This window comes from Lichenostomus cassidix, chromosome 18 (genome assembly GCF_008360975.1).
Source record: "Lichenostomus cassidix isolate B80296 chromosome 18, HeHo_3.0, whole genome shotgun sequence".
NCBI classification, from domain to species: domain Eukaryota; kingdom Metazoa; phylum Chordata; class Aves; order Passeriformes; family Meliphagidae; genus Lichenostomus; species Lichenostomus cassidix.
In genome coordinates this window covers 7,550,774-7,565,294 of record NC_139498.1, presented here as the reverse complement: position 1 = coordinate 7,565,294, position 14,521 = coordinate 7,550,774, and the positions used below count along the sequence as shown (strand labels likewise).

Below are 14,521 nucleotides of genomic sequence, written 5' to 3'. Positions count from 1 at the left end.
GTCGTATTGTCTTTGTAACATATTCTCCAAATATTGCTGTGTTTGAAGACTAAATTCCAGCCTGGTATGAAGCTGGAATTTGGGGCTCAAGCCTGTTTGTGGGATGTTGTTCACTCTTCTTGCTTTATGCCCTGCCATTGGTGTTAAAGAATTAAACAGTTCTTTTCCAGCTACCAGGATTTGTAGACATAGTATTCTTGCAGGAGCTTCCATTTAAGTACTCTTAAAGAGATTTTGATGTACGAAATAAAAATTACTTTGCTGTGTTGGTTAGAGAAAAACTGGTAGTGTGAATAAGCAGAAATATTTTAATTCTAAAGTACAGCGATATTTTGATTTTCTTTGTTCTTTTCTCTCATCTGTGATTCGGATATGTAGAGTGAAAAATTGTCTCTAACACTGAAATTGGGTTTCTCTGGCCTCACTTTTGTGATTAAACAGCTTTGTTGGTTTATATTAAAGTGAAAAGTATCGTCTATTCTATTACTTGCATTAATGATTTTATATATATATGTATATACATGCATACCTCTTTGGAAGTATCTGATGTGATTTTTATATGTACAATACTGAGAATATAATGCTTTTTAGAAAGCAGCCTGTCTTGCTCAGTAAGATATGTTTCAAATTAATTAATATTCCTCATGAAAATCTGGGGCCAGACAAATCCCAGCTCTGCTGGCACTGTGCCAGTGAGTGGTTTCCATTCTCTTGTCCTTTTCCTCCTCTTCCCTGGCATTCCCCCTCATCTGCTGGCACCAGGGTGTGTGCCTGGCCTGTCAGCCAAGCTGGAGAACCTTCCTGGCTGGAATGGTGGATTATTTTTGGTTGATCAGGCTGTGTCTGCTGTGCTCTGGGTGAACCTGGTGGTAAATGACTTGCAGTTTCAGCCTCTGCAGAAATCCTGAGTCCTTCAGATCTCACTGTTTGTAAATGTTTGCATCTTTGTGATGGTGGCAGCAGTAGAGGGAAATGCTTACATTGCTGTAACAGTAGGAGCAGAAGCAATAGGAGCTAAAACAAACCCATTATAATTTTCAGACTTATTTTCTATCATGTGAACAACAGATCTATTTGTATCATGGAAACAAAGTTGTTTTCACATAAATGTTGAATATGCAGGTTTGGTATTTGAAAGTATCATGGAACGTAGAAAAATTATTTTCTATCTACCTTTTAATTGTGGGAGCAAGGATAAACTGTGTTTCCAAAGCTGATTGTGTATTTTGGAAAGGTAAGGAAGGTTTGTTCTCTGCTCCTCAGATATTAGTGGTACTTCAATTCTTTCTTTTTTTTATATTCAGAGCTCCTTTTTTGTTACAGTCAAAATCACAGGTGAAATTGTTTAAGCTTCCAAAACAACCATTTTGGAGAAGAAAAGTGCTGATGGTTCTGTCAAGACTTTTTGTCACATTTTAGCTTGGTCAAGTCCCTGCTTGCTTTGAACCCACCCTCAGCATTCTCTTGGTACCTGTTCACTGCTGTGGAAGTTGGTCAGTTTTCCAGGTGTGTCAGAGCCTGGAGAGAGGCTGAGTGGGGGTTTAAAGTGTCCGTGACAGAGTTCAAGAAGTGTTTGGACAGAGTTCTTGGGCACAAGGTGGGACTCTTGAGGATGGTCCTGCAGGGCAGGAGTTGGATGATGATCCTTGTGTGTCACTTCCCACTCAGCATATTCTGTGACTCTGTGAATTTGGCACTTGGTGGACATGGCTTGTGATGAGCTGGGGCAGTGCTTGCTTCTGTTCATCCCAAAAGCCCAAACAGTTTCCCTGGGTGGCTGAAGAGCTCTGGCAGCTGCTGCCAGGTGAGCTGAGCCAGGGCTGCCATCCCAGTGCTGTGCCTGCTCCCCAGGGGGACCTGGCACTGCTGTCACTCCTGCCAGGTGCGCAGGCACATCCCAGGGTGGCCTGGCTGGCTTTTTGCAGGCTGGGTTGGTGTAGGAGTATCAGATGTACACCTGGAGTGAAGGTGGTCGCTGGGGTGTCCTAAGTGTTTGATGCAAAGGTTTGGATAAAGACCACAAGAAAACCAGAGTTTGTGTGAGTGGTGGATAAGTTGGTGGATCAGGTCTTTTAGCTGCTTTTTTGGGAGCTTATTAGAAGCCTGAAAACGTTTGTTTTAATGTTAACAGGCTGTGGGATTTGATGTTAATATTGACAAGGTTCCCCCCAGAACTGCCGAACAAAAAAGGCAGTGGGGTGCAGCAGCGTGTCACACAATTTAAATGAGCATTGTGTTCAATACTGAGTTGTCACCTCTCTCTCTTGTCCTCCCTCCTGTTTTAAACCATACAGAAGATTTGTTTCAGTAAGGAATAAAATCTTCCAATACCATCACAGAAAGTAAAAACCTACGCAAAAAGCAACACATTCTACAACTTTTAGGCGACTGCGAAACATCAGTTTGTTCGGTTTCAGTAAAAAAAAAAACAAAAAACAACAAAAACGATGCACAGCTTCTCAGATCCTAAACCAATGACTATTATTTTCTTTTGCTGTAGTGCCAGAACCTATTAAGACCAGTTTAAGCCAGCCCCAACCTGCCGGTACCGGTACCAGTACTTCCACCAGCACTCTCACCAACAGCAGCAATGGCAAGCGCGCGTCTGCCAACGGGCAGCAGCCTGCGGCGTCCCGCTACCTGCCCCGAGAGGTGCCTCCCCGCTTCCGCCAGCAGGAACAGAAGCAGCTCCTAAAGCGGGGGCAGCCACTGCCCGCCGGGGCTCTGACAGCGCCGGGCACGGCAGCAGCGGGAGCCAGCCCTCCTCCGCAGCCCGCAGCAGGGGGACAGCAGCATCCCAGCAAGGCCCAGCCAGGTAAGAGTGGGGGCTGCTTGGGCGTGGGGCTGCGTCCTCTGCTGGCAGTGGGAATGGGTGTTGAGGGTTGGGTTGAAATTCCTGTGCTATTCCTGTGCTCTCTCTGATATTCAGAGAGGATACACCGTTTCTAGCATCTACTTCTAGAGGATTTTATTAATCGTTCGCATGTATGGGGTCTTCTCTACTTGCTTTTCTCCCCCATGTTTCTTTAGTAGCTATAATGGATCTTCAGGAAATGTAAATATTTCATGATCGTTCTACAAAAGCATTGTTAATTTGGGTATTTGCAAGTTTTGATCTATCTTTCTGGTAATTTTAATGCTCCTTAAAGAGTGTTTTGCATGTTTGTAAATAAGGAATAGGAACTTTGCCTGTGTTCTGTTGTAACGTTTTTGTGCCTTTGCTTGCCTGTGCTCTCAATTGTTATTTTCACCTTAGGAAAATCATGCTTTGGGAAAGGTGGTTGAGTTGTCTTAGGCCTTTCTACCACTTTGTTCTGTCCTTTGCAAGTCACAGAATCACAGAATGGTTTGGGTTGCAAGGTACATTAGGGAACATCTATTTCCACCTCCTGCTATGGCAGGGACACCTTCCACTATCCCAGGGTGCTCCAAGTCTCATCCAGCTTGGCCTTGGACACTTCCAGGGATCCAGGGGCAGCCACAGCTCCTCTGAGCAGCCTGTGCCAGGGTCTCCCCACCCTCACAGGGGGCAATTCCTTCCCAAATGTCCCATTTAATCCTGCCCTGTGCCAGTAAGAAGCCATTCCCTGTGTCCTGTCCCTCCATCCCTTGTCCCAAGTCCCTCTCCAGCTCTCCTGGAGCTCCTTTAGGCACTGGCAGGATCTCTAACGTCTCCCTGGAGCCTTCTCTTCTCCAGCTGAACACCCCCAGCTCTCCCAGCCTGGCTGTGGAGCAGAGAGCCCTGGAGCATGTCCATGGCCTCCTCTGGACTCTGTCCAGCAGCTCCTGATGCTGAGAGCCCCAGAGCTGCACCCAGCACTGTGGGTGGTGTCTCAGATGGGCACACAGGCCTTCCTTTGGCTATTGGAAACAGGATGTTGAGGACTAAGTCTCTTAGCTAACTTTATTTTCCTGAAGCTTCTGATGGGAAATTAGCAGCTCTCTTCTTTGCCATTCTGTGCTAGAGACAGTGTAAGCTTTGCAGTGGAGATGAGCTCAGTGCTGCACATCCCCTTTCCCTCTCTGCTGTGTGAGGATGTCATGGCAGGCAAAGCAGTGACTGTTGTGGCATACAGTTATCCATCACTTAAAAAAGTCATCTGGACTAAATCATAAAGGAGGGTTTTGATATCTTGAATATTAGCCGTTTCTGTATGATCTCAAGTGTTGCTCATTATCACTCATTAACGCTGTCAAACATCACAAAATTTGGATCTGAACTGTCTGCAGTTTTTCCCTTTGGGCATTAGTGAATCTTTCACTATTTTTGCTGCTGAGCAGAACTCCAACAGAGAAAATTCTTTGGTGTTGTCTTTAGAAGTTTGAGTTAGATAAGAAAATAATCTCTCTCTGAAATTACAGCTTCTGTGGTTATCGAAATGCATTTGAAAATATCACTCAGTTACTCCCCAGAAACCCAAAACTCAATAGACAAAATGAAACAATCGATTATTTATTAAAATGGTTCTTTTTAGGGAAAGAAGAGGTTCTGCTTCTGTATTCTCAAGTATTTGGCTTTAGTGAGATGGAAAGTAATCATTTTCCAGCAGTTCTCTAACTTTTCTCATCTTCCTTGCAAACCCCAATTCATCAGGCATGGTTCTGACATTCTTGGCTTCTTCTGAACTGGGAGATGTTTGTTAACTGTCAGACTAATGTTCTGTGTCGGAGATATGTTTATTATTTTATTTTCGGAGCTCTGGAATCACAGAATCATAGCATATCCTGAGCTGGAAGGGCCACAAAGCTCACTGAGTCCAACTCCTGGCCCTGCACAGACACCCCAGCAATGCCACCCTGTGCATCCCTGGCAGTGCTGTCCAAACACTCCTGGAGCTCTGGCAGCCTCTGTGCCCATTCCCTGGGGAGCCTGGGCAGTGCCAGCACCCTCTGGGGGAACAACCTCTCCCTGATCTCCAACCCAAACCTCCCTGGCCCAGCTCCAGCCATTCCCTCAGGTCCTGGGGAGCAGAGATCAGTGCTGCCCCTCTGTCATTATTGATGTGGGACACACACAGCAGCCAACTGAAGAGCTCAGGCTGCCTGAGGGTCACCATGAGCTTTCTTCCAGGCATCATTATAGATGTATCTGAAGCATCTGTGTTTGAGTTTAATGAAACAAAGTCCACTGTAAATCATAACATAACTCATAAAAGAACTTGGCTTGTAAGAGTGTAGTACGAGCTGTCTGACTTTGATCTTGCCAGATGCATTTCTACCTTGAGGCTTTATTTTTTCCCCCAATTCCTATTTTAACTTGCTGTATGTGTAGTTTGTCAGCCTGGCGACCCTTAGCAGATGGTTTACACTGTTGAATTAGTTTGGGGGTTTTTATATTTTTGCTACTTTTGTGTTACCATTGGAAAAATTCAGAGTACATGAAAAGCCAGTAGAAATGAGAGGAAAAGGAGCAGTGCAGTAACTTTTCAGCTCAACATTATATTATTGCCCCAAACAAGGTAACCCAGATCAAACCCTTAGCAAAAGTATTACTTAGCATCATAGTCATGGAATGGTTTGGGCTAAAGTGACCTTAAAGTTCACCTCATTGCACCCCCTGCTGTGGGCAGGGACACCTTCTACCAGGCCAGGTTGCTCCAAGCCCCACCCAACCAGTGTTTCACCACCTTTACAGGAGAATTCCCTCCTAATATTTCATCTAAACCTACCCTTCTTCAGCTTACAGCCATTCCTCCCTGTCCTGGCACTCCACTCCTTGTCCCCTCTCCTGGAGCCTCTTTAGGCCCTGGAAGGGCTCGGAGGTCTCAGTGGATCCTTCTCCTCTCCAGCTGAATACCCCCAACTCTCCCAGCCTGCCTCCAGAACAGAGAGGCTCCAGCCCTGGCAGCATCTCCGTGGCCTCCTCTGGCCTTACTGCTCTCTGAGTAAATGATTTCTTCCTCACTTGAAATCTAAACCTGCAATTTTAATTACTCACTAGCAGTTTGTGCACAGAGTCACAATTGTCCTGGCGCTGTTCACTCTGTAAAGTCAAAACAAAAGCTTTCAAAGGCACCCCAAGATCTGCACACAGTTTTTGGAGCAGGGAACAGGGTCTTAAGCAAGCTGAATCTTGGCTACCTTTCTGTCTGCTGCCATGAGATGGTGTTTTGAGGTTTCAGTGATGGCCTTTTCCACAGATGAGGAACTTGCTGAATTCTGGAGCTCACGTAGTTCTTTCCAGCAGGTGGAGCATCAGCTCGTTTACTGACTGCAGACAGAGGAGGAAAAAATAAATGTCCAGCATGGCTTATAATGACAGCAACTCTGTGCCTGGCTGCCCTGGGAGGCCAAGAGAGGACTGTCTCTCTCCTGAGAGACCTTTGTAGCCATGAATTGCACATATTCACAGTCCTACTCAGTCTCTCATACAGGCTTTGTTTTCATCTTGCCAAGCATGAAGAGCAAAGAAGAGGGAAGAGTACTCAGGGAAGACCAAAGCCTTTTCATCTCAGCTGTTAGGATTTGAGTGACTGCTAGATTTAGAAAAATATAACAGGAATTCTATATCCTATAAACATAAGAATTTTCCCTGAAATCTTATTCAAACTGATCATATTATTGTGAATATGCAAAGAAAGAATTTTAAACAGGAGGATTCTCACTAAGAAAATACTTTATTGAAAGGAAGCTTTTTGCCTTCCTCCTCTTAGCATCAGTAGGAACTGATTTCCTTTAAATATCTGTCTCTGGCTCCCTGGGTATTTCATTTACTAAAGAGTCTTTGCAGGTAAAAATTCTCCGGGGAAATGATAGGAAGGAACAAAAAAATCAAACTTGTCCAGAAGAGGTACCTGAGCCACATGCAAGCAGGAATTTTGTCTGCCTGTGGGAGAGGAATCCCTGCAGGGACATTACTGGACATCCTCAAAGTAAAGGGAGTAATGCTCAAAGTAAAGGGAGGGCTCCCTCCCTCTCCTGCCCTGGTTGCCTGACCAGAGCCCCTCACTCCTGGGCTGGGTCCTGGCAAACAAAACTGGCTTCTTTAACAACAGGAGCTTCTTTGGATGGATGATCTGGTGTAATCAAAGAGTCAGGATTGTCCTACATGAGCATCTTGTGTCCACAAGATGTTTGGTAGAAGTTCATATCTGTAGCATTTCCTCTTACAGAGTCTTACCCTTTCAGAGTGAATTTCTAATTATGCATCCATGTTCCTTTCAGGCCTTATTCATAACTACCTGGATACAAGGAATGCTGTTAGAGAGGCACTGCCAGTCTCTTCACTCCAAAAATCATACTATTCTATCTCTTTATTCTCTTTATCAGCAGCCCCTGTTATCTACTGCCTTGGCCTATCCAAAACACGTATCAGAACTTGACTGCAATGTCATGAATTAAAAAGGGTGTTCTGCTAACATGAGGCAAGTGGGAATTAATGGTCATTAATATATTCTTTGTCAAGTTTATCACCTGGAAATATCAGTGAAGTGGATGAGAGTAGGGATTTTTTGTTTCTCTCTTAAATAATCTCTAAAACATTAACTAAACCAACTGTTGTGAAGCTAGAACATTTCAAATTGCATAGAATATTTTAGGAATCTTGTCCCTTGAAAACATTCTTTTGTTTGGTGTTAACTAATATGAGACTGTTTTGTGAAGTACACTAGAATAGTTTTTTGTCTGGAACTTCTGTCTTGAGCTACAGAGCTTGTTCTTGACCTGCCGCCTCTGTAATCCTTTCCAGGATTACATTGAAGGAAAGCTGTATCTCTAATTTATGAGCAGTGTTCTATTATCTAATCTAGGTTGTTATTTTTACTTAAAGATGGGGCTTTTTATCTCCTCCCTTCCCACTTTGTCAGCTCACTGCACTAAACAGGTGAATAGTTAACTTCCCTCATTAAGGTGTGAGGCATTAATTGAATTAATGGAATGGTCCTTTGCCATGTGATCTAAAAGAATTAGAATAATTTCTGGAAGCCACCATGGGAGATTAAAAATAACCAGTAATATAGATTTTAGTTCCTTTACAAATGACGAATTTTATATAGGAGTTTCCAGGCAACCAGTGTGTGTTTGATGATCATAACAACAGAGATCAAAAGAAGTAATCAGTTCTTCTCCAAGATGCCTTTGACTTCCCTGAAATCCAGCAATGTGAAACCACCATCTGTCAACTGAAAAGCAACCTACCACGTCCTGCAGGAGTCAGGGTGGAACTTGTGCCCATCTTTTTATTGGCAAGGAGAGTATTTTTGCAGAGCAGATCCATATCATCTGTTTCTAAAGTCCAAAGAGAAATGAGAGCAAGTCAGTAATCAGAATGAGTAAACACACAGCATTGTGGAAACTCGAGTTACACTCTTAATTTGTTCTATCTGTTGTTTGCTGTGAAGTGAGAATTTGACAGCAGTTACAGACAGAGATTTATTTTCCTCCTGTGGGCTGATGCCAGATTTTGTGCTGAACTTTATTCTTTTTTTCTGTGGAGCTGGAAGGTTTATTTTGTGTTTGAAGATTTCTTTAGCTGCAGGTTAGAGATTCATGCTCGTGGTATGGGGTGAGCACCTTGAAGTGAGCAGCTGGAAGTTGCTGAGTGCTGTTGTGTGACAGATTAACTCTTCTTGTAATCTCTTTGTGTTAACTTTGGTTTTGATAATTTTTTTTAGGAAGCAAGATTAAAAAACGCAGTTTACTGTTAAAATCATGTCTGACAATACTCATTCCAAACATCCAATCCTTTAACTGTGGTTACTTCAGAATTCCCTCTAAATGGGCAATTTTGTATGGTTGTAAAGCCAAATTTGGAGGAATGTTTTAGGGAGAGATATCATGCCTTCTAAAGCCAGTTAATATAGTTGGAAAACACTGATAAGCTTTGACATACAGTTGTTTCATCAGATCCAGCAGAGTACTAGAGACCTTCCTGCTAAAGCCATGCTTGAACAATTCAGCTTGAGCAGTTCAGCTCATTGTGATTTGTGATGGCTGTAGGTAAGGCATGCACATGCCAAAAAGTTCTGATATATATTAATAAAGTTTAATTTCAAAAGCCTGAAATAAGATTTAGCTTGATCTCCTGGAGGCATTGCAAACAGGCTGAGCTTTGACAAACAAAGCACATGTGAAAAGTGCCTTTATGGAAATGATTTGCTGAACTTCATCTCTTTGGGCCTCTATTCTGTAATTCTATTAGCAGCATATCTTTGCTGGCAAAACATTACTGTGTTTTTGCTTTCAGTTGGAATGTTACACAATTAAAACCAGAAACTTTAGAAATTGATTTATTCTGGGTCTCCCAGGGTTTTTCATATGTAATAGTTTTTCATATGTAATAGTTTTTCATATGTAATAGGTAAAACATTAAAAGCTATAAAATAGATGTTAGGTCATATTTATTTATTGTGTTTGCCTACTTTCTATGTATATAATTTCACACTTTATATAGAAAATACACTTTTAAAAAAGTGTTCTCCATAATATTTGGGGGATTTGCTTCATAGTGTCATGGCTGTTGATCTTGAATGAGGAAAGCAGTGTGGTGATGTTTCTTTGGAAATACAGGAATTGGCTCTTTGTGCTTCTTCTTTATGTTACAATTCCTTCCTGCAAAGAGTCTCCTGACAGCTTCAATCCTTACACACTTGTGGGCTGTGATTTGCAGGGCAATTCACTCTCATCACTGTGGAAAGGTTTTTCTACAAGTGGGATCAAAACATGGGAAATTTCCCAGAATTTGGGGTGATTCTGTTTTTTGTTGGTAGTCTCACTGAATTAGTGCTCTAAGGGGGTGTTCAGGTGTAAGAGGGGATTGTGTTTCTGTCTTCTCCTGCTGTTCCTCAGGGCTTTGTTTAGCATTTGGTAGCACTTGTGTGTGATCTGTGGCCCTGGAAAGCAGGCAGTGTTCCCAAAGGTCACTGCTGCCAGGTGTGTATTTAGACAAAGGGAAGTTAAAACATCACACAAGGACATAAATGTAGCAGATAACACGGAGATGAGATTTAGCCTGTGCTGCTGTCTGGATGTTCCCCTGGTGATGGACATTTTCTGAACTGCAGTGATGGGAAAACTGTGGGAAGTGAGTCTCAGCTAGTGGAGAGTTTTATCTCCCATCTAAATTTTCAAAAATTCCACATAATGCTTTGAATGCAGGGAAGTGGCAAGCTCTGCATAGCCCAAATGTGGGCATTATGAATGAAAAAATATGGTAAAAACTCATCAGTAAACTAATCTTTGGAACGAATTTTTCTGTATTGTGTATGTTATCTGACATCGGGCAGCAGAGCATGAAAAATAAATCTGCTGCTTCAAATCTCTTTGACAGTGATTAGAATTTTTCACAGGGAGAAGGAAAAATGGAAATCTGTGGAAGGATAAATAAGTAAGGTGCTTTTGTAGTTTTGCTGCCCTCACTTTCAGAGAGTGGGGCTGTGCTAAAAGCTTGATGGCTCAAAGGTGGCTGCTTTTGCTTCAGGAGCTGCAGAACTGCATCTCTTCCCCATATTCACTGTGAGTAGCTGTGCTGCAGGGCTAGGCAGGTACAGGAACTGCTCAGGTGTCTGTGGGGAAAGAAGGGTCAGGAAACAGAGTCTGGCAAGGTGGTAAATGTGCAGGTGGCAGTTTTCTGACAAAGCGTGTGAAGAGACAGAGTATCAAGATCTGTCCTGATGGTGGAGAAGTAAAAGGTAGAAAGCAACTAAGATCAAAGTGACCAGGGAATAGGACTCTGGTCTTTGGGAAGAGCAGAAAGGGAGTTGGGTCATGTGAAAATTACAGGAAAGCTGAATTTGTACAGCTCGGGAAATAGATATGATGCTACTTGAAAGAAATAAAGAAATTTGTAGCAGTTGGGAGAAAAAAAACCCCAAAGAATAAAAAGCTTATCTTCCATAAATCAGTAGTAAAAGCAAGGCCAGTGGGACAGAGGGAGCCACTGATGGATGGCATCAGGAATACTTTAAATACCTTTTCCCTTCATCTGTAAACAGCTACAGTGAGTTAGAGTACTTAAGGAAATAGAGTTTACAGTTGTCTGGAAATGATGATGTTCTTAGTAGACTCCATAGCAGATGGATTGGAGCAATGTTGTATGAAAACTACAAAAGAGAAAAAAGCCAACCAATGTTAAGAGGTGACAAAGTTGGAACTGAGAAAGTGCAAATCAGTCAGAGTAACTGTTAGACTGATCCTAGGAGAAAAAACCTCATAGCAGCTATTTCTGTGCATGCTGAACTTTTCAGGGGACAAGTGCAGAGTCACTGGGGTTTGTGGAGGGCAGGCTGTGCTGAAGGGGAGTTGTTCCCTGTCAGCAGTGGGACAGACACTCCAGAATGTCCTCGAAGTCAGCTTTGTGCAGCCATTCCCAGTGGCTCAGGAGACTTTTCCATGATGGGTGTGTGGCGGTGTAAATGGGAAGGACAAGATGGAGCTATTATAAGAAGTGCCACTTCTCTTTACGAAGGTCCAGGTAGGGAGGAGCTGTTGGTCCTTCCTGGCAGAATGAGAATGTTTTGAGTGAGAGTGCAAATTTGTGTTCTGATATTTGAGTCAAGCTTTTGACTATAAACAACAGCCTTCAATCAATTTTTGATTGAGACCAACTGGAGAAGAGTGCAAGGCAACAGAAAGCCAAATTACAGTATGGAATAGTGGTGACACAATTGGATAAGCAATAAAAAAATGGAAAAGTTTCTTTGTTTTAGCCAGAGCAGCTCTGTACCCAGATGCAAGTATGTGGGTGTCACTGCAAAAAGGGATCTGGTCACAGGGCAAATTTGATTAATGTGTTAAAAAGAGTACAGAGACTAAGGGATAGAGGCAGCACAGCTTTCCATGGGACACATGGGATAACGCCTCTGAACATTCCAGCTGGAGATACTGTGCCTTCAGGAGGAACCACTGGGAAGGAGCAGAGGAATGCAACAGAAATAAGTAGACATCTTGAAAAAAAGCCTTGTGGAGAGGGAAGGAATCAGAGCTCCTCAGTCAAAGGAAGATTGGAGTTATAAATGCTAAGATACCTAAATGGCTGCTGCAGGGAAGGAAATTATCTGTTCCGTGTGCCTGTGATGGATCAGATAAGGAATAATGGGCTTAAATTTCAACAAGGAAGATTAAGGGTAGACATTAGGAAAACCATGCTGGTATGAAAGCTGTCTTGAGAAGTGAGACAGAGCACTTGGGAATGTGCAGGCTCCATTGCTTGAGGCCTTCCTTGGTGGGTTGAGCTAAAGTCACCTGGTGTGACATTATTCGTTCCTTACACGAGGTGAGTTGGCTGCATCACCTCTCAAATCCCCATTTTTAATCTTCAGCTATTAATAATTATGAATTTCAAGTTTATGGGGTTCATTCCCCATTGAAGTTGCTCCAAGACGGGACATGTGGAAGAGAACTTACGTGCTCTGCCAGCACAGCTGGGTGGAAACTACACTTCATTTTGCTCCCCAGTATTTTAGTGGGCTCTGACTCAAATCTTGGGGTTCTTCTTTGCCTTTCTGTGTACCCCTGACTGGTAAATACAGTCCCCTTCAATAGGTGCTCCGTATAAGTACCTGCCTTCGTAAATTGAAGTTGATTGTAGGAAGTTTGTGTTATTTATAGAAGAAATACAAGGAACCCAGTTCTGACGTATCATTTTAACCGATGGAAATTTTGGTCACGTATAGTTAGTTTTAAAGGAATGTAATAAACCACAACAATAGTTTCATTTAAAACTGTTATTGCAAAATTGACTCTCAAGCCGAGTTCCTCAGTGCATTTGAAATAATTTTCTGAGTAGAAACAAAACCAAACATTTGATTTTCATTTGTCTGTTGTTTCTGAAATGAGGCTGAGCCCGACCGGTATTCGGAGACTATTGCAGAAAAACTGAGAATAAATGTCTGCAGAAGGAAACCAACTATTTTCAGGAGTCCTTCAGTGGAGCAGTTCTGAGCCAAGAATAGCACAGCGATTGTGCCTCGCTGGTGGAGTGGCAGCGACCCTGAGAGTGTGGCCGAAGCTTAAAGAGTGAGATCAGCACAGAGGGGCCAAACAGCTCCGAGGAGCCCCTGACAGGAACCGAAACAGCAAATTTGAACCGTGCCCCATTTACCACATCATTAATATGTATTTGGGGCAGGTAGGAGGGGAAATAATCGTAAAGGAGCGTGTTGGACACGCTGGAAGTTTGCGTGTGAGCTAGCCTTTGAGATTTGTATGTGCGCACCGATAAAAACCCTCCAGTGCGATCTCAGAATTTGTGATGATCTGTAGGTCCTAAAAATGTCAAGCTGACCCTGTTTTGCTCACTCTGGGCTCGGAGAGAGCCGAGGCTGGCGGCCTGGGCTGTTCCAAGATGGTTGGTCCCGCTGTGCAGCGCAGCCAGCGCTGCTCCTGCCGCATTGTTCGGGCAGCTCTGCCCTGCCTCTATAAACAACTGCGCCGCTGATTAATGCGCTCGCGTTTGCCACTTAGAGCTGGTTTAGATAGAGGCAGGGAAGTCATTAAGGGCTTGGCAGCAGTCCAGGGTACATCTGGGACTTGGGAGCTGCCGCTGGGGCAGGAGCTGGGGCAGGGGAGAGGACGCTTGGCGAAGGAAGGAGCCAGGGCAGGGAGGAGAACGATGAGGAAGGAGCTGGCACTGGAGCAGGGAGGATGGGCAGGAGATGGGGGTGGGAAAGGGAGGAAGGCACTGGGCAGGAGGTAGATATGGTGCAGGAGGAAGGAAGAAAGAGGGAACTAGGCAGGAGCTGGGGCAGGAAGAAGGAGGACTCTGGGCAGGAGCTGGGGCAGGAGGAAGGAGGAGGACTCTGGGCAGGAGATGGAGCTGGGAAAGGGAGGAAGGCACTGGGCAGGAGGGAGATATGGGGCAGGAGGAAGGAAGAAAGAGGGAACCAGGCAGGAGCTGGGGCAGGAAGGAGGAGGAGGATTTGGGGCAGGAGGAAGGAGGAGGACTCTGGGCAGGAGGCAGGAGCCAGGGCAGGCGTTTCAGCAGCACCCGCGTCTTCTCTTGGCTGACTTTCAAAAGCGGCAGAAAAGCAGCTACGGGCGCTAATTGCAGCCGGGTCCCGAAGTGAAAATGTTTTGTGACAGTTGAAAGAATTTAAAGAGGAAGGAAGATCGGTTTAGTGTCAGCTGCAATTAGATAATCAAAGCTTAAAAATCCTGCTCTGTTGATACCTTCACCTAGAGCCGAGGCGTGCGGCGAGGGGAAGGGGGAGGAGGGCTGTGCGTGGAAAGGGCATTTCCATAGCTTTCCATAGCCAGAGCAGCCGAGGCCCGGCTGAGCTCGCAGGTTGTCTGGGCGCGCTCTCGCACACAGAGATTTTCTTGGCAGCTCTACAGGATGAGGCTTACACTGTACACAGCCGACATATTGAAGCCGGGAGCCCTGGAGAACGTAGAGGCAGGAGTAGAAACAGCTCTGCACACAATGTAGCGTCTCCTAGGATGGTTGGGCGGCTCCTTTCTTCAGGTATTTTCTCACCCATCAGCCCTTTATTAGAGCCAAAAAAAGAGAGGCGAGTAACCCTAACCCTGAGAAAATAGCATCTGCTTCTGTTAAATCAATTTATTACATAACATTTCAGCGAGA

At 44.2% G+C, this 14,521-nt stretch overlaps 1 protein-coding gene across 13 annotated transcripts in view; it reads left to right on the top strand.

The window, feature by feature from the left end:
- The window catches only part of TNRC6C (trinucleotide repeat containing adaptor 6C), a 201,284-nt gene that overhangs the window by 143,424 nt on the left and 43,339 nt on the right, over positions 1-14,521 (top strand). For all 13 annotated transcript variants that reach the window (XM_085077879.1, XM_085077889.1, XM_085077883.1 and 10 more), the window contains one exon: positions 2,501-2,815. In XM_085077879.1, the coding sequence (XP_084934005.1) occupies positions 2,501-2,815 (315 nt within the window). The remainder of the gene's footprint in view (positions 1-2,500; positions 2,816-14,521) is intronic.